This window comes from Cavia porcellus, unplaced genomic scaffold, assembly GCF_034190915.1.
Source record: "Cavia porcellus strain 051 isolate PalLab524CR breed Dunkin Hartley unplaced genomic scaffold, mCavPor4.1 scaffold_23, whole genome shotgun sequence".
NCBI lineage: Eukaryota > Metazoa > Chordata > Mammalia > Rodentia > Caviidae > Cavia > Cavia porcellus.
Window position 1 is genome coordinate 30,163,284 of NW_026947506.1, and position 18,520 is coordinate 30,181,803.

At 51.9% G+C, this 18,520-nt stretch overlaps 2 protein-coding genes and 1 long non-coding RNA gene across 13 annotated transcripts in view; 2 read left to right on the top strand and 1 right to left on the bottom strand.

The window, feature by feature from the left end:
• The window catches only part of Sun1 (Sad1 and UNC84 domain containing 1), a 58,608-nt gene extending 56,326 nt beyond the window's left edge, over positions 1–2,282 (top strand). For all 9 annotated transcript variants that reach the window (XM_063233987.1, XM_063233992.1, XM_063233990.1 and 6 more), the window contains 2 exons: positions 471–563; positions 841–2,282. In XM_063233987.1, coding sequence (XP_063090057.1) covers positions 471–563; positions 841–954 — 207 coding nt within the window. In that variant the 3' untranslated portion in view covers positions 955–2,282. The remainder of the gene's footprint in view (positions 1–470; positions 564–840) is intronic.
• An 848-nt stretch (positions 2,283–3,130) lies between these two features.
• On the bottom strand, positions 3,131–5,200 carry LOC134472474 (uncharacterized). The gene is made up of 2 exons (XR_010042299.1): positions 4,826–5,200; positions 3,131–3,481 (listed from the first exon to the last, which is right to left on the bottom strand). It is a non-coding gene; the product is annotated as an uncharacterized LOC134472474 (long non-coding RNA).
• Positions 3,888–17,517, top strand: Get4 (guided entry of tail-anchored proteins factor 4). Of its 3 annotated transcripts, XM_003469934.5 has the most exons (9): positions 3,903–4,167; positions 9,875–9,953; positions 10,344–10,425; positions 10,836–10,985; positions 13,357–13,495; positions 14,743–14,883; positions 15,042–15,117; positions 15,254–15,326; positions 16,466–16,817. In XM_003469934.5, the coding sequence occupies exons 1-9, from the start codon at positions 4,001–4,003 to the stop codon at positions 16,552–16,554; spliced, it is 996 nt and encodes a 331-aa protein (XP_003469982.2). In that variant the 5' UTR covers positions 3,903–4,000; the 3' UTR covers positions 16,555–16,817. The 3 variants fall into 3 exon arrangements, with proteins under 3 accessions (XP_023420969.1, XP_003469982.2, XP_023420971.1); XM_023565203.2 differs by lacking the exons at positions 3,903–4,167; positions 15,042–15,117; positions 15,254–15,326 and adding exons at positions 5,180–6,189; positions 6,263–6,403 and having other exon boundaries at positions 16,466–17,517; XM_023565201.2 differs by lacking the exons at positions 15,042–15,117; positions 15,254–15,326 and having other exon boundaries at positions 3,888–4,167; positions 16,466–17,517.
• The last annotated feature ends 1,003 nt before the right edge of the window (positions 17,518–18,520 follow it).

Here is an 18,520-nt window from a genome sequence, read left to right on the forward strand (position 1 = left end):
TTTAAAGCCAGCAAGCCCTTAATGATGCATCACAAGGCAAACATTAGGGAGTCCCCTTTATCATTAGCTTACATTTTATTGTGAGTGCGACATGAAATTCATCATTTTAACAGTGGTTTCTACTGTGGTTTTAGGTGCCATCACACTTGTGCCATCCTCATCCACATGGATCTCCAGAACTCCCTCATCTTCCTTAACAAGCTCCATACCCCAGAAACACTAGTTCTCAGCCCCTACCTTCTGTTCCTTGTCCAGCTGATGTTCTCCGGGCTCAGGGGTGTCCCCAGGTTCTCCCAGAGCAGCAGGGGCCATGAGCAAATGTGGTCTGCCCTGGATGCAACCACATCTGGTTGCCTGTGAGGACCAGGGTCCTGCCGGCCTTGCGTCCCCCATGAAGGAGGTCCCCTTGCTCAGGACAAAGAGACAGTGGCTGCTTTTATTTTCTGTTGACTATGTGGCCTTGGTTTCAGGGATTAGAAAATGAGTATCAAGAAGAAGGGCAGCCCCTGGGACAGTTCACATACGACCAGGAAGGGGAGTCATTACAGATGTTCCCGGCTCTGGTAAGCACCCGCCCTACCCAGATTGTCTGTCATCAGGAACAGGCTGTCTCCACAGCCAAGGGTGGGCCCATTTCTCCAAGAGCCATGCAGATACCAAGTAGTCTGTGGTTAGGCAGGAGTTCTTAGAGTCTCACCTGGGCTTCCTGTCCTGAACCTATTATATGTGTTTAGAATTTCAGTTTCCTGTGTGACTGCTTCCTTTCAAATAACCACTAGGGGGAGTGATGGGGCTCTGGACTGTTGATCTGAAATAAACGTGCTTCCCCCTCAATTTCAGGAAATACCTGACAGAGCTTTCCAGATAGTGGAGCTTCGGATCCTATCCAACTGGGGACACCTGGAGTACACTTGTCTCTACCGGTTCCGAGTCCACGGCCAGCCCGCCCATTAGAGAAGCACTCCCTAGTTTGTACAGTTTGTAAATACCAGTACCCCAAGACACTGGAACCCTTCGAGGATGAAGGCATGCGCAGAGCAGAGGGACGCACCAGCCCTATAATAAATGTGGCATGGAAGCCGGGGGTATTGACTGACATCTTCATTGAAGCCCCATCTACATAGAGTTGGCATGTGGGTCTCTGGAAGCCCATTTGAATGTGTGGTTCTCAGACACTCATTTGTTTGGGGGATTTGTTCTTGAACATAAAGCTCCTTATATTTGTATTTCCTGACATCTGTAGTAGAGCAGATGGAATCGGGAGGTTTGATGTGTTCTTGAAGCTCTGAGGTGGGGCCTTTCACTAGTTCTAACAGGACCTCGGGAGGGTAGACCTACTCCATCTGTTAAGGCCACTCACATTTCTTTCAGGGAAAACTGTCACCTAGCTTTCAGTGGGAACTCCTTCCCTTGGCCCATCTCTAGGTCCCTGGTGCCTAGGTGGAGGGCGGAGGTGCACTGCGGGCCTAATTCGAGCAGAATTAGGCTTCACTGTGCAGACGCCTTGGAGGGAGGGTGTGTCTCCACTGAGGGTCAGTCTAATGAGCACATACCCTGGATGTGAGGGTACAGTGTAAGCAGGAACCAGGACACTGGGCCCTCTGGTGTCCTGCTAACAGACAACACTAAGGTGCCGACCCTCTGCGGCTGCTTCTGCTCCACGCGGTCGCCAGGGAGCTGTCGTCCCTGCAGCAACACTTGTGCGGCTCTCAGGGTCTGCCTTCCATCGCTGCTCCCAGCATTCTCACTTGGTTATAATTAATATTTAATATTTAGACTTTTATGAGCAGACTTTATAATTGAGATACCTACAAGGCACTTAAAAGTATTAGAGTTGTTTTACCTGAATAATTATTTAAGTCTCAATGGTCAAGACACTTGGCATTCCATCACTGCTGTACTTTCAGAAAAATCAGTGGTGCTTCCTGGTTTGTGGGGCGCTTGTGTCTGTTGCACACAGTCCCGGTACCTCTGCCACATGGGGCACTGCTCCTGGTCCTCTCAGGACTGAGGCTGAGGTGTGTGCTGTTTGGTCAGGGAGAATGTATACAGACATTTCATATACTACAAATTACATATGTAAGTTTCCTATATAAAACTAAATTTGGGGGTTGGGTGGAGATATTTTGAATATTTATTTTTAAAGATGCAACATAGGACTTTGTGCAATGTATTTTTGTAAATGCTTTTCAAAATATTTGTCTTTGATAGTGTTTTGTTTGCTGCCACCAAATTGATAAATGCTATTGAGATGTTTAAATAAAGAGTTTTAATTTTTAAAAGTGCATGTGATATTTCAGGTGAATAATAAACACTGTATTTCTTTTCTGTTTTTTCGGTCTCTGCCCATTGGGGAGTAGGAAAGGACCAGTAGTCCGCATGCTCTTTGAAGCAGCAGTCATTGGCTCTGCCAAGACTAGTATCCCTGGATCCCTGGAAGGGTACAGGGGGCTGCCCCACATCACTAGGGGCATCATTCAGTGATACACAGGTTCTGTGCCCAGCACTGCAAAAGAATCAGGCTTCAGTGAGACTGCTGGGAAGAGAAGCTGGGGCTCTGGGGAGCACTTGAGGCTTCCATTACTCAGGTAGTAGATGCTGGTACTGGTTCACTGGCATGCTGCCCTGAGGATTACTCTTGGGGTCTAAGCTTTTACATAAAAGGCAGCACATTTACCCCATTATGGGACCTTTTTTTCCAACATGTTGGAGGTCTCATCTTTTTGAGGCAATTTCACCACGTGTTCAGGCTAACCTTGAACCTAACTCACTTTGTAGCCCAGGGGCCTCAAACTGGTAGGATCCTGATCCTACAACCTCACCCTCCTAAGGGTTGAAATTACAGACCTGCACTACCATGCCCACCCGGCCCAATGAAGAATTTAACAGCCCTGGTTCCCACTGTATTGTTCATACAGTTGGGTTCCAACATACACGAGTGATGTTGTATCTGTTTCTTTTCTAAGCAGTACTAGTAGGGGTTCATCCCTGTTTTAGTTACTTGTAGTCAGTCATGGCCAATTAAACATAACTCCAGAAACAGGTCATTCATAACTCAAGCCACACTGTGTTCTGAGAAGAGGCTGCGACTGTCCAGGGGCCAGCATGCTCTGGGCTATCAGATGGGCTGTTTCTTGTTTTGCATTATTTTACTAGGTTTATTGGTACATTCTACATATACATTACCACAGTTATGATGGGGCTGTTCTCACAAATGCGCTCGTAACCTGTGAGTTGTCCCCAAGCAGAGCCACGTTATGCAATCTCCCAAGTCACAGGAGTTTGGAAAGGGTAAGTTGCTCGTTGGTATGCATCATAGGCAGCACTGCAGACTACTTTGCCAAGCTACTCCATTCTCAGTTCCAGCCGGGACACCGGGATCGCGGGGCTGACCTAAGAGGCGGCAGTCGGCATCCCCAAACAGTGGCTCAGGAAACCCTGGTGGAGGGCTCGGGGGTTTGCAGCAGGCAACTCGGACATCCTAGAAACGTTATTACAACACTGTCGGGATGTTTAAATCCCCATGCCCAGGGTAGCTGACAGGGCAGGTGTCGCACCGCCGTGTCATACAGGCCACCCGCCAACAGCCTGCATGCGCGCCTCAATACCCTGGCCCCGAGATCCTGAACTCGCCACATTGCGGAGCGTCCCGCCAAAGCTCGTAGTCCCGCTTCAGCCACGTGACTATTCGTAAGCCCCGCCCAGGGCACGTACCTTCGCCCAGCTACGGAGGCCTTCTGCAGGCCCCGCCCAGAGCACGTGGCTCCCTCTCAGCCCCGCCCAGAGGATGTGGCTCCGCCCGCTCACGCGGTCGCCCGCAGGCTAGGCGGCTCCGCCTCTGATCATGTGCCATTCACCACCATCACCACCACCCCCCCCCCGCGTGTGTGCGGTTCCTCGCGGCCACCGTAGAGGACGTCCAGAGGCCGCTGGGACGGAAGCCGGGAAGCGCCGCCGACCGCGCCTGCGACAGCGTCAGCCCTGCGCGGAGCGCCAGCCCATGGCGGCGGCGGCAGCGGCGGCGGCGGCGATGGCGGAGCAGGAGGGCGCCCGCAATGGCGCCCGCAACCGGGGCGGCGTCCAGCGCGTAGAGGGCAAGCTGCGAGCCAGCGTCGAGAAGGGCGACTACTATGAGGCGCACCAGATGTACCGGACCCTCTTCTTCAGGTGGGCGCGGGCGGCATCTTGCGCCGAGGCCCCGCCTCTACCGCCGCCGCGCATTGGCGATGCCGCGGCACGCTAGGAGATCATTGGCTCCTGCCGCTGCCTGTCCTGGACTGCCGGAGCTGGGGCGGCTGGCGGTGAACTGCGGGCCCAACCTCTTTTCGTGGCCTCCCCTTCTTTTCCTGAGCCTCGCTTCCGCGGACTTCCCACCACTGGGCAGGTTCCTTCCATCCCAACCTTTTTTCCCGAGGCCTGCGTCTTCTTTTTGACTTCTGTTTCTCCACCCTGGTCTCCAGTCTCCACTTTCCCAGCCCAGATTTCCCTTTCCCAGACCGGCCTCCCCTTCCACAACCTCATGGTCTCTGACCGTGCCGTTTTCTTCCCCGGTCTGGTCTCTGCGTTCCCGGTGTTTTCCTTCTGGGGCCTGGTCTCTTTCCCCAGACCAGCCTTCCCTTCTCTGGCCCAGTCTTCTGTGGCTTCCCCACTCTTGGCCTGGCCTTCCTTTTCCCAGCTGCTTTTTTCCTTTACCTCTTCTGTAGCCCAATCTCGCCTGGCTGGCTCAGCCACCACTTTCTCAGCTCTTCTCTTCCGCGGCCCAGCCTCCATCTTCCCTGGTCTTCCCCTTCCCAGCCCAGTCTACCAGCCCTAGTCAGTGTTTTACCTGCATTTCTTCCTGTGGACGTTCAGGTGTTAGTCTCAGATCACAGGGTTCAGGCATCTGTTTCTACTGCCAGTGGCCTCAGAGCGAAGGATAGCAGAGGCACTGGCCTCCTGGATTGTGTTTAGAAAGGCAGTCCAGCTCTGCGTCTTTGTCGGGACTACAGGACGTCAGCGGAGTTCAGTGTCACAGCTGTGGGTCCAGCCTTTCCTCTATTGTATTCCTCCATTTACACCTGCTTTTTTTTTTAATAGACATTATTTTTTAGAGAAGGTTGAGATTCACAGCAAAATTGAGCGGAAAGTGGTTTCCATATGGTCTGTACACACTGCACAACCTTTCATAGGTTAGTGCCACCACAGTGCAACATTCAAGTTACCCATTGTGTCACCCAGGGTACTCCAGCATGGTGGGACATTTTCCATTGTCACTTCTTTGAGCATCCTGGTTTGGTGTGTTCTGAGAACAGGACATAGTTGTGGAAAGCAGTGTCCACTAGCTTTATAAGCACTAGTCAGATCATCTTGAGTTTGTAGGCCATTTTTCTGGGTGTTTTAGAATGGAGAGAAAGGGGACTCGATTTCATTTGGATTAGCAGAATTAAGAGTGAGCCTCTGCAAGCGAAGGAGTGACACAGTAAGAAAGGATGCTGGGTCTGGGCCACGTGTGGGAGTCTTCAACCTGGAGAGCTGTGCACTGTTCTTCCCAGAGCCCTGGCCTGTGCTGGGCATTGTAGGGAGGAACTGTGTAAGGCCCTTGACTATCAGGGAGAAAGTCTTGACGTCCGGTTATTAGATTGTCCATTTGTTAGATTTCTGATTTGGCCAGGTTTAGGGGCCTTGGGTTTAGAGTCACTGATTTTAAGATTAGGTACAATACTACCTGATCTCCAGTTACCTAAACAGCAGTCTTGTTCTGGAATTTTCCATGTAGTAAATCCTGACACTATAATACAAATCAGTTAGGCTGTATGTGGGTTTATGTGGTTCTGTGAAGGCTTTCTTTTTTGGAAGCTTAGTTAATTGCTTTAGAAAAAGGTTTGCTCTTCTATTTAGTTGGAAGATGATATTTTGCTTCTACTAGAAATAAGTCCTTAACTGCTGCATAGTTAGGGCTTAGTATTAATGGGAGGCGAGCTGTCACCAGATACAAACTAACCAGATCCCTGGGTGTGACAGCACTCTAAGTCTACCTATTATGGCAGGATCAAGTCCTGAGATGCCATGTGCAGGGGTTAACTGAAACACTGCACCTCTCAACAACAGCCAGTTGTAACTGAGCACACTTCACAGCTGACAGGATTTGCCTGATGTCTGCTGTTCTTGGAATTTGTATATAAATATTTGCCCGGTGATTAATCAACAGAAGTAAGTCTTCTCAAAATAAAGTGTTCCTCGACTTAAATTGGCCCTTCTGTGACTAGGGATTTGCTTATTTTAGCATTTAAGTGACAAGTTCCTTTGTGGAGGGTGTGTTTCAGCCCAAGACATTATAGTGGACAAGTTCTACCTGTTTCACTGCCTTTGGGCCACACGTCCCAGGCAGTTGTCACCCCACTGTTCCACCCAAGAAGCTGAGCAGGTGAGTATAACCCATTAATTGTAACCCATTTTCTGGGTGAGTTCCACATAGGCCACAACCAGGCGTGGGGTACACCGTCATCTTGGTTTGTGGAGAAGTCAGTATCTCCAATTACTCTTGTAGTGTCTATCAGTAAACATATATCTGTATGTTTATGTCTTAGTGTTTACATAAAGGGTACAATCTGACAAGCATTGACATTTGAATGCACACATGTAACTATCAAGACATAGAAAGGTTTTTCTTTCACCTCTCTCTCCTGGCAGCTGCTGTCTGCTGTGGTCACCACAGGTTGGGCTGTGTTTTCTGCAGATTTTGAGCTGGGTGCATGTAAATTTATGTTGCTGTGTCTCTTCTGTGGTGTATTGTGGTACCGTTTTAATTCACTTTCAGCCTACAGCAGTTTAAGATGGAGATGAGGAAGCAGTGGATTACTGTCTTTGGATATGTGCTGCGCTGAAGCTGGCTGTGGTCTTTGTGCCCCTGACTACCTTGGAGGTTGCTCCATTGTGTCCGCAGTGCCTGTGGTGGAAGGTCACCTTCTCCCAAACCTTGTGTCTGCCAGGAGGAAGAGGGGACGTGTTTTATAAGCCTGTTGGACTGACTGGTAGTACCTGGCAAAGCCAGAGTGCTTCGGTGCCACCATTTAGGCTTTCAGGGACCTTAATTTAACTGCAGTATTTGCACAGTTTGAAGATCTTGATGTGGAGAAGCTAGCCTAGGAGGCAGCGGCTTGAGGTGTCAGGCCTGGCCCGTGTGGGTCCATCCTCCTCAGGCCTCTGCCTTATCTGAGCCACTTGGAAAGTGGGTCACCCCACTGTGACTTCCTGAGAATGTTCTACACTCACTATAGCCCTGTGCATGAGGCAGCTGTGCCTGTCAGGTGGGTCCTTAGCGTTTCAAGAAACAGTGTCTGGCCCGGCAGCATGTACTTGTGGCCATGTATTGGGACGTGGCAGTGTTGTGCCTCACAATCATTCTGTGGTTACAGGGAGTTATAAAACATCTTTGTCACTGTATGCTTAGTATTCAGTACTGACTGATCTCAGCACTGCATGTTCAGCCTTGGATTGAACCATCGTAGACCAGCTTCCATCATTGAGATACCCAGAGCTCTGCCTGTCATCTGACACTGCACTGCATTCATCTCTAGTGCTGATGCTTGATTTCTGTGTTCTGTTAGCTTACTTGCTGTCTCATTTATTCTTTTATTTAGTTACATATTTGAGTAATGGTCTCACTATGTAGCTCAGGCTGGTCCTGATCTCCCTACGCATCTTGAAGTTGTGGTAGCTCTACTTCACCCTCTTGAGTGCTGGGATTACAGGTGTGCGCCACCATCACCAGCTCTTCTTTCTCCTTCAGTGGGACCAAAAAATGAGTATTTGCACAGGCACATTGCTCTGTGGATAAGACATAACTGCCATAGGTCCATTTTTAGCTGACAGCACCAAAATACACCAGTTCAGCTGTCTTTTGCTAGCTGGTGCCAAGTCTGATTTCAGTGTGTGAAAGGTGTTTTCGATGTCTGCACAGTGTCTTGTATGGTTCAGCTTTTGAAAGACCATTTGGATGAACTGGGGCCTGCTCAGTGTGACTCAGCATATGGAAGAGAGGCTGAAGTTGGGATTTGTGCTGCATCCAGCATGGCTTAACCTGTGGACAGGCTAGTTGGATGGGTCCAGGTCCATCCTGCATTCAGTGCAGCACAGCGTGTGGAGGAAAGACCTTATGGATGGGTTGGTATCTTCATGGGGTCCACTGTGGCAGCACAACAGAGGGCAGGCTATTTTGATGGCTAGGAAGGTCAGTGCCTCTCAGCTCTCTATTGGTCTCGAAGACACCATCCTACATAATCACCCAGAACTGAACATCCTTCCCAGCTCCTAGAACACTCTAATGGAAAAAGAAGTTTGTTTTCTTCATTGCCTGAGCCACTTGTCTTTTCTTGATCTGGCTATAGGTGATTCTGATGAAGTAAAGACCAGTATGTGTGAAGCTGTGATGCAGAGTGCTGGTTGTAGGACTGTGGGCCCTGATAGGGGGCCGCACTGGCCCAGGCCCGCCTGAGGGCATGCTGCCGTGATTCCTGGCACCCCTCTGGGAGGCAGGTTTCCATGTCTCAGAAAATTGGTTCATCTGTCTCTCAAGAAGCAATTTTTCTTTGAAATTGTAAGAAGTTGTTTCTCACTAAGCCTACGAGTCTAGACTACTTTGGGTGTTGTACATGAGCAGACCCAAACCAGTGTTGATCCCTGGGCATAAGTGCATATGGGTCTGTGTTCACAAGGGTACATGTGAGGCCATGTCCCTCTGAGTGAAGGTTATGCTTGCCAGCATAGCCTACGGCAACGCCTGACCCCAGCTCCATGGCAGAGCCAAGAGAAGGCAGCTTACACTTCTCTTCACATCATATGGCAGCCTGAGGGGCTACCCTTGGTGTCTGAACACCCTTGAGAACAAACTGACAGGACCCATGGAGCCTGTGACTTGCAGGCCAACTGGTGGCTTCCTTCTCTGTGTAGGCTTTTGTCAGCTGGCCCTACTCCAGCAGCCACAACGTGGGATCCCCTTTTGGGGACCTGTGTCCCCTGTGTGGTGGGGTGTTGTTTTGTGCCTTCTCTGACATCATGGTCTGCCGTGTCTGTCCCATGTTACTGCAAGATGCTCTCCCATGTTTGCTCCTGGCGCAGCTTGTCCAGGAGTCTGGGCTCAGAGGCAGAGGCTGCTCAGTGGCATGGTGTTTTCTGATGAAGACAAGGTGCTACCGCTGGCCATCAAGCAAGACATGCTGGGCCCACCTGCCAAGTGGCCGTTACGCTTTGGGTGTACAGAATGACACCTGTCTTTCACACTTCTCATAGGCAGTGTTTGCACAGCACAGAGGACCACCCATGGGGACAGATGGAGCATGTTGGGGCAGTTCTGGGGGGCACTGGCACAGAGGTTGAGCTGAGCAGGGCAGGCTAGTAAAATTACACTTGTCATCGTCTTTGTTGGACCCTGTCATGAAACCCCACTGTCCTTCAGCTCCCAGACAGAGACAACTGCCTCCGTTGCTCTCCACAGAGCAACCACTGTGTAGTCCCCAGGTCTCTGCTCCTGAAACCCGGGAACGATTCCCAGGAGGCAGAGCCTGTTTTGGCTCCAGGCCTGTTGGGCCCACTTGTGCCTGAGCCCACCAACAGCAGGACCTGTGTGTCCAGAGACATCCGGAGGCTCCTATAGGACTGTTGGGGCGAGAGGGTCTGGACTGGAGGCCACAGAATGGGCCAGTGGGGAAGGTTCTGGCTTTGGCAAGGGCTTGCCTGGTAGGTGGCTCCTGTCCGTTTGAAATACCTCAGTTTCCACCTCCATGATGAGGCTGACGACATTCCTGGGAGTGCTCACTTTCATAGAGCCTTGCCCCAGGATTAATCCCCTACATGGCTATGTGTCCTGGGCTCCCTGCTCACCCTCTCCCTCTTACAGATACATGTCTCAGAGCAAACATGCGGAGGCCCGAGAGCTTATGTACTCAGGAGCGTTGCTTTTCTTCAGTCACGGCCAGGTAAGTGCTTTGGCTCTTCCCTTGGTCTTTCAATTCTGGGAAAATTGAGGTGGGAGGGACCCAAGAGAGACCTGGTATAGAACATCAGGGTATCCCTGCTGTGGGCACTGGTGGCAGGGGGTGCTTGAGCTCCCACAGCAGATAGTTTGCTCTCAAGGGCCTGTCAGTTTAAGCCCTGTTGTGCTGTAGTTCTTCATGCTGTTTGGCATGGGGCTCTGTGTGTATATTCCTAGTAGAAAAAGTCTTTTCCATTTGTTTGCTCCTAGGCTGGGTGACAGGTGTGTTCCTAGCTATCTGCAGAACAAGTTTCTGCCAGCTGTGTCTGACTGTTCTGAACAAATCAGGCCTTTGTTTCTAACTGGATGATTTCTATTTTTACATGTTGTACAGCAAAACAGTGCGGCAGACTTATCTATGCTGGTCCTGGAGTCCCTGGAGAAGGCAGAAGTGGATGTGGCTGATGATCTGCTGGGTGAGGCACCGCTGTGTGGTGTGCTTTCACGCAGGAGCCTCTTCCTGTGACAGTCGTGCAGACCCTGGAGGCACATCACTCCGTTTGCTGCCAGTGCACAGAGCACATGGGCACTAAGGCAGGACCTGCCATGCTTTGAGGGTGGGGTGGGGTGAGGTGATGCTGTCACCTCCCAGCACAGGAGCCTCTGCACTGACGGTAGTTGACCTACCTGCGCTCTGACAGAGATCTGCTGGCCAGCTGGCTGGTGAGGAGGCCTGGCCCATTGTGTGAGCTGCCCACTGGAAGAGGAGGGGCCTCAGTTGGCCACTGCTACTCTGAACCCTAGCCTGGTGGATGCCTTGCTGTCATCCCCAGGTGGCTGGCTCCTCCTGGTTCCTCTGCTGAGAGTCTGTCTGTGTGACTTTCAGAAAACCTGGCTAAAGTGTTCAGTTTGATGGACCCAAATTCTCCGGAGCGAGTGGCATTTGTGTCCAGAGCCCTTAAGTGGTCCAGTGGAGGATCTGGGAAACTGGGCCATCCCCGGCTCCATCAGCTGCTGGCCCTCACACTGTGGAAAGGTAGGCCTGGGAGTCTGGAGGTGTGTGGGGACAGCAGGGTCTTTTGCCATCACAGGCCGGCAGCCATTCTCCCTGGGCTCCCCAGGGCCCCTCTGTGCATCATCAGGACCCCACCCAGCTCACGAGGACAGGCTGCGTGTGCTGACATAGATCAGCTTTCTTCAATGCCCGAAGCAGACATTTTTGCTGTTTTATGAAATGGCATAGGTTGCTTATACGCTACAGTCCTCTCGCCCAGCATAAAACAGCTCTCTAATAGCGTCTTTTTCCTTAGTACCTCATTTGCTGATGAAGCATTTGTGGGATCATTCAGCCAATAGGATGGGATCATGGGTGTCCTGCTTTTGTGGGTAGGTTCAGTGTGCCCAGCTGTGAGTCTATGCCTGGTGGAGGAAGAAGTGTTAAGCAGATGTTCTTTGATACGACGAACAGGGTTGAAAGAACTTCGTTCCCAGGGGCCTCCTAGCACTGGATGGTGTTGGGTCCTGCCTGGCTCTAGAAAGGTCGGCATGCTGGCTCCTGAGCAGGCCTTTGCCTACAGCTATTAGCCTGATGAACTGTCCAGCCTAGAGTGCATAGCACAAGTTCACAGGGAGGGAAGGCAGTGGAGATGGGGCAGCAGTGGAGGTTCACAGTAGACCTGCAGGCCACTGACACCTCTTGCTGTGGGAGCCTCAGGAATCCTGAGTGTGGCTTTCCACAAGAAATGAGCCAGGCTGGCTATGTGATAGCAGCTTCTAGAGCCAGTAGTGGTGAGACAGGTAGCTGTCAGGATCAGCATCTGCTATTCCCAAAGTCAGCCATCCAGGGGTCCACCAGGTTGACAGTCCTGGCCCCTAGCATGCCACCAGCCCTGGTGATGCAGAGATTTGGCTTGCCCTGCTGCTGGCTCTCTCAAGGTGGGGACTTACGTGGTGGGGACACAGCAGGTAGAGGGACAGTGTACTTTAGGTGCTGCCCCTCCCTTCCTCATAGACACTGGTGTGCTCTGACAGCCACAACTATATGAGTGGGGAGAACACTGGGTCCTGGCACAGGGAGGTGCTCCATGCAGGCCCCCACTGGGCTCCTGGCCTTCCTCTAGTGCCTTCCAAGTTCCCCAGGGTGGGGGCACATGGCCACCAGGGCCTCTGCTTTCACCAGCTCTGTGAGCCAGTTCCTCAGTATCATCATGGCCCCTCAGACATCCTGTCTGAGAGTGAGCAGGCTGCCAGCTGAGCCAAGACTCTTGGTTGTGAGCACATGGAGCTCCACAGGGCAGGAGACCACATCCAGTTTGGATAAGTACAACGTATGCAGTGGGAGATCTGCCTGAGACCATCCCGAGTCATAGCTTCCCTTGGGACAGGGTTGTGCTGTGGGACATCTTTGCACTCACTGGGAAAGAAACTGCATGATGTGCTTCTTCCCCCACCCCTGGCACCATGGGTGTTCCTACTACCTGGGTGCTCTTGAGACACCAGCCCCTTGCAACTTCCTGGATGAGGCTATGGCATAATTGAACCCTGGGGTTTTTCCTCATGTAGATGCCCAGAAACCAAAAGGTTTGGGGTATGCAGCACAACAAATGGCACATTATGACTGCACAACATCTAAGTGCCCTTGAATGGGGGAAGGAGCTCCTAGGATAGATATCAGGGGAGAGGCCTCCCAGATAAGGAAAGGAGTGCTTCCTGGGCAGGGTGGTGCTCTTTGATGCTATAACATGGCGGTGGGTGTTGCAGTCATAGAGCTGTCTGGGCCTGGCCTAGGGCAAAGCTCTCCCAGGAGGAGAGGGCGTAGCCTTGAAGGATGGTGTGGAGCCTGCACCTGTCTTCGGGTGATAGAATGGGATGACCCTCAGGAGTGTTTCCTGACTTCAGGGCTGGCAGGAGAAATAACCAGCCCAGGCTTGTCCTTGCTGCTGTTGAGATTCACGGTGCTCGTAGGGTTGGCCCATGTCTTAGGATTTTGCATGCAGTTGCTATTAAGGTATGATGTTGCTCAGTTCTGAGTGCACTGTTGGTCTTGACAGCAAGACAGAAGCACCTTTCCGCAGAGACCCATGTGAGTAATCAGGTAAGTCAAATGTTAGATGTGCTCAGCTGTTCCTTCCAGTTATGCCCTTGGTGTTGGTTGACACAGCCTCCCTCAGCTTGCAGAGAACAGGTCTGTGGTGGCTGAACTTCTTCCCCCTGTTCCACTGTTTGGTCTTTGAGGTCAAGACAGCCAGTGATTGGCGTGAGCAGCACAGTGCAGCTGATCGTCTTATCTGTCTCTGAGCAAAGTGAGGAAGCGATAGAAGAACATCAGGAAAGGTGGAGCCTTTTGAATCTGTGCGACCTTATTTTTACCATGAATCTGTTTGTGTTCCCTTCTCGATCCTTTGCAGAACAGAACTACTGTGAGTCTCGGTATCACTTCCTGCACTCCACGGATGGTGAGGGCTGTGCCAATATGCTGGTGGAGTACTCCACTGCCCGGGGCTTCCGCAGCGAGGTGGACATGTTCGTGGCCCAGGCTGTGCTACAGTAGGTTCAGGTTCAGTGTGACTGTGTTTGGCCTGTGCCTTCTATCAGTGCCTGTGCCCTTGCGTGCCATACTGGTGAAGTGCGGGTCCTGGAGTGGGTGCAGAGCTCAGGTGTCCCATGTTGATTAAAGACTCACACACTTTAAGAAGGGGTTGTGTGCTTTTCCCAGGCTGTCTGCCCAGACCAGTCTGTGCAGGATGATGAGGCCTGTACTCTGTAGTATGCTCTTGCCAGGCTGCCACATCTCCAACTTCCTTTTCACAGTCTACCTTGAAAGTACTGAAATATGTACCAAGTTGACAGACTTCCAGAGCATGTCCCCTCCCAGGTCCTCTTAGGCATTCTTGGCAGTAGTGGGACAGGAGACTGGAGAAGCTAACCTTTCTAGGAGAACATGTTCTCCTGAAATAACGGATCAGTGGGCGTGCACTGGTATTGGAGCACAGAGCCCTGTACGTGACTGCGCCGAGTCACAGAGCCCCTGCACCTCCATGCAGCTGACATCTGTGACTTCAAAGAAAAACAGCTGGGCAAAGTGGCGCATGCTTGTAATCCTAGCAGTCTGGGAGGCTGAAGCAGGAGGATTATAAATCTGAGTCTGAGCCCATTGTGGACAACTTTGCAAGACCCTGTCTCAAAATAAAAATGGGCTGGGGGCTGGGGATTTAGCTCAGTGGCTCGAGCACTTGCCTTGTAAGCACTTGCCTTGTAAGCACAGGGTTGTGAGTTCAATTCCCAGTACCAAAAATTTAAAAATAAAAAAAAGAATGGGCTAGGAATATAGCTCAGTGTGAAGACCCTGAGTTGAGTCATCAGTACTATGAAACAAAAAAATAAAAACAAAAAAAAAACCACCTCTTAACCCAAGAGACCTTGACCTGGCTTTTCCACAAGCGGAGCAGCCATTCCTCCTCTGGGGTGGCCAGCCCTGTGTAGGCAGATTGGAGCAGGGCTGAGGAAGATGTTGTGGGTGGTGTTCTGTGGACTTTCAGCAAACCACATTTCTTTCCCAAGTTGAGTGCTGCTCCCGTGAGTTGTAAAGATCATGACCTTGCATCCCTGTGAGGGGCACAGGCCTCCTGGACCTTGGCAGCCTGATGAGAACCCCATGTGGGCTTGCACAGGTGCTGCTACTGACTGAGGCCCTCCATGCCTGCAGGAACTTGAGGGGGTCAGTGTTCATGTGAGCGTCTCTAGGATCCAAATCTTTATCAGCATGGCACCCACTGGAGTATTCTGATTTCCAGGTTTCTTTGTTTAAAAAACAAAAACAGTGCATTGGTAGTCTTCACAACATACACACAGAAGCACCCGTCGATCGAGGACGGTCCCCCATTCGTTCAGCCCCTGCTCAATTTCATCTGGTTCCTGCTCTTGGCTGTGGATGGGTGAGTGTCCATCAGGCGCTTAGTGCTTTGGCCAGGTTAGCATGGGTGTCTGGCACTGTTTGCAGATGTGTGACACAGAGAGAGTGAGTGTGTGCCAGAGGGCGAGTGTGGTTCTGCGCTGCTCACAGCACCACGTCTCTGTCCCCATCCTGTTGCAGCGGCAAGCTGGCAGTGTTCACAGTACTGTGTGAGCAGTACCAGCCGTCCCTCCGGAGGGACCCGATGTACAATGAGGTGAGGGTTCTTGCTACTGGGCTAGGCAAGGGATGGGGCAGCCACAGAGAGGAGGGTCCTCAGTCCATGGGCAGCCCGCCCCGACCCTTGGCAGGGCACTCCATCTCCACTCGCTGACCACTCCTGCCTCTTGCAGTACCTGGACAGGATAGGACAGCTGTTCTTCGGTGTGCCGCCCAAGCAGACATCTTCTTACGGAGGCTTGCTAGGTGAGCTTATGGGCTCCCACTTCCTCTAGCCACCTGGAGGACCACTGGGGATTCCCCAAAATTGAGTCACCTTCCAGATGCCCTCTCCTAGGGCCACCACGGAGGCCAGGTCTCAGCTTGGCTGCCCTTGGTGGGGATCTGAGCTGAGTGCAGGCGTCTCCTACCAGCCGGCGTGGTCCCTGGAGCAAGGATGGCTCATAATCTGTGCATCTTGAGTGTTTTACTCTGTGAGTGGCACCAGGTGGTGCCCGTGGTTATACCACGTGCTGTTCTTTGGTGGAGCACGAGGTGTGGTGTGGCTCTACACTCCGCCTTTGTGCTTTGACAGGCAGTGCTTCCATGTGTCACTGTCAGCCCTGTACCTGGGGGCTTGAGGCTGGCTAGGTGTGCATTTTTTTGTCGTGGGGTTTTGGTTGGATTGTTTTGCTTTGTTTTTGGGTGATACTGTGGATTAATTATGTCTCCAGTCCTTTTTTATTTTTCATCTTGAGGTAGTATCTTGCTATATTGCCCAGGCTGGTTGAGAACTTGGTTCCTCCTGCCTCAGCCTCCCTGAGGGCTGGAATTACTCTGCTCAGCTCTCCTTTTCTCTGTGTAATTTGGATAGAGAGTGCTAGGTTGTATTCCAGGGTATTGCTACTGGGCTAGACAAGGGATACAGAAGTATTGAGGTTACTTTAATGGTTTCCCATGTAGTTAGGAAGTTTTTTTCCCCCTGCTTCTGGAGTTTGCTTGTGGAAGGTGTGAGCCAGAAGCTCACTGCATCTCAGTTTGGGATGTCTCCAGTGTCTCCAGTGTCACCTGGTTCTCCCAGTTTGTCTCCTTCCCAGAGCTCGATTATGTGCACAGGGTGAGGTGCAGATGGGGTGAAGCAGGATTCTGTGTGGCCCTCAGGTGCCTGGAGAGCCACACTACACCCTTGTATGAGTTTGTGTTTATAAGGTGTTACTCTGGCGAGGCATCACGCGGTGTCAGTGGCAGTGGTGACAGCTGCACGGGGGCAGTGGGAGTGGCGTTGGCGTTTTGTCTGCAGCGTCAGGCATCGGGGGCTGTGCTCATTCTGCGTGCACTGCCAGCCCCTATGAGACGGTGGGTTCTGTGGGTCGGCTCCTGATCTGTGTTGTGCTGTCTCCCTCTAGGAAACCTGCTGAGCAGCCTCATGGGCTCCTCAGAGCAGGAGGAGGGGGAGGAGAGCCAGGACGACAGCAGCCCCATCGAGCTGGACTGAGCTGCTCAGCCTGCGTGGAGATGCCCGGCCAGTGCTGCCCAGATGGCTTCAGGCTCGAGGCCCGGAAGGTGGCTGCTCATACCTGGTGGCTCCTGCACTGCAGCCGGCAGGGGCTGCCTTGCAGTGTCTGTCCCTATTTATGGAAGGTGGCGGAGTGCTGCACGGTGGCCTGGCGCTGTGTGACTGGGATGCAACTCGAGGCTCCTGCAGCCGACTGTGTCCCCTCAGCTCGATCCACAATAAAGCACAGGCCCTGCTGCGTCTCCCTCTGCCGTCCTTGTCTCTGGTTCCTTGGGGAGGGCTGTAGGGCTGGCGGCCTGGTGTCCAGCACAGCCCATGGTGTGGACCAGGAAGCAGTGGCCACCAGATGTGGACTGAGCTGGGACTTCTGCGACCTCACAAGTGAGACCAGTTTCTTGTTTATATTTTTGTTTCGAACATGGGGTCATTTTGTAGTCATGGTGTCCCTCTCCCTGTTGGAATGCGTCAGCTGTAGGGCCAGCCCGTGCCCGCTGGTCTTCCAGGCCATGGCGCTCCCCCACTCTCACCCCATGTGGCCAGTGAGGTTCCTCTGCGCAAGTCCAGAGCCAAAGCCCCGCTGGCCTCTGGGTGCCTCGATGCATGTCCCAAAGCATCATTTCTGAAAGGGTGCCGCAGAACGTGCCCTCCATGATGCAATATTTATTTTTATTGGGTAATAGGTTTCTCTAACCTAACATTTTAGGTGTTAACCAAATAACCAGGAATGAGCAAATCTGTCCTTTATCACTGATAATATTCCACATTACCAGTATAATTATAAAGGGCAACACTTTATTTTTTCACAATTAAAATAAGAGTTGTAGATTAATACACAGTGACCATGCATGGGAAGGAGGGAAAAATACGTTATTTACTGTAAAAATGGAATTTAAAGGGAGGCTTGTGTCAATGTTGCGTATAAATAAATCCTTTGTACTGGCCTGTGCAGCACTGGTCCTTTTTGGTGAGCTGGGGCTGGCATGGCCCTGCTGTGGGCCCAAGTGGGTGGGGGCAGCAGTGGTGCTTTGACTGCCCAGTCCTGCCTCACTCCAGGGAGGCCCAGAGCCTCAGGTCCTGGGGTGTGGCTGAGCCCCAGGAGGAAGTGTGTGCTGCGCTGCTCACGTGGGTCTGTGGCCTGCACAAGTGCAGACAGTGTGCCCCTGTCAGGAAGGTGGCAGAAATCACTTGATTTTAGAAATAAACATGTAATTTTATTGAAATTAAATGTGCCAGCTAGTGTGTGTCACAGCTCCAGAGTGCAGGCCACACTGTCACTGCTGGACTCCCATGGGGCAAGGATTTCTCCATGAGGCAGTGTCAGAGGGTCACTGTGAGAGGGACGGGGACAGTTGGAGAATGGCTGTGGAAGGAGCCAGGCAGAGTTCCCCAGGCCCAGGTTGGAGCACTCTGTTCTGCTGAGATGCTGGTTTGGAATTCATGACTTGAATCCCGCAGTTGATGTACTGAGGATCAGTTTAAGCAGAAACCTAATTTTGTTTATGCGCATTCACAAGATTGACCTTATGTGAACACAGACAAGCCAGAGCCCAGTGGGAACTGGCCTGTCTCCACACTCAGTAGTGCCCTTCCACAAACCTCAGGATGCATTCAGTGAAATGCCAAGTTTATTGTGGCACTGGTATGCTTGTGACCATGTGGCAAGGAGATGCCATTGTCTCTAGGCCCTGGTCCAGACTGCAGTGCCATGTTGCCCTGCTGAGGGCACGGGCCCAGGACCCAGTGACCCCTTTGCAGGGGCTATGGTTTCCGGCCTCCTCTGAGAACTTCATCTCTAACCATTATAGACTTATTCTGTGGCTTCTTCTAAAAATGTTGCCAGGTAAACATGGGTTCCTGTGCACACGTGAACACACATGCAGACATGCCTGCACAGCACATGTCCATAATGGGGATGTCTGGGCTGGCGCACAGGGGCTGTGGCAGC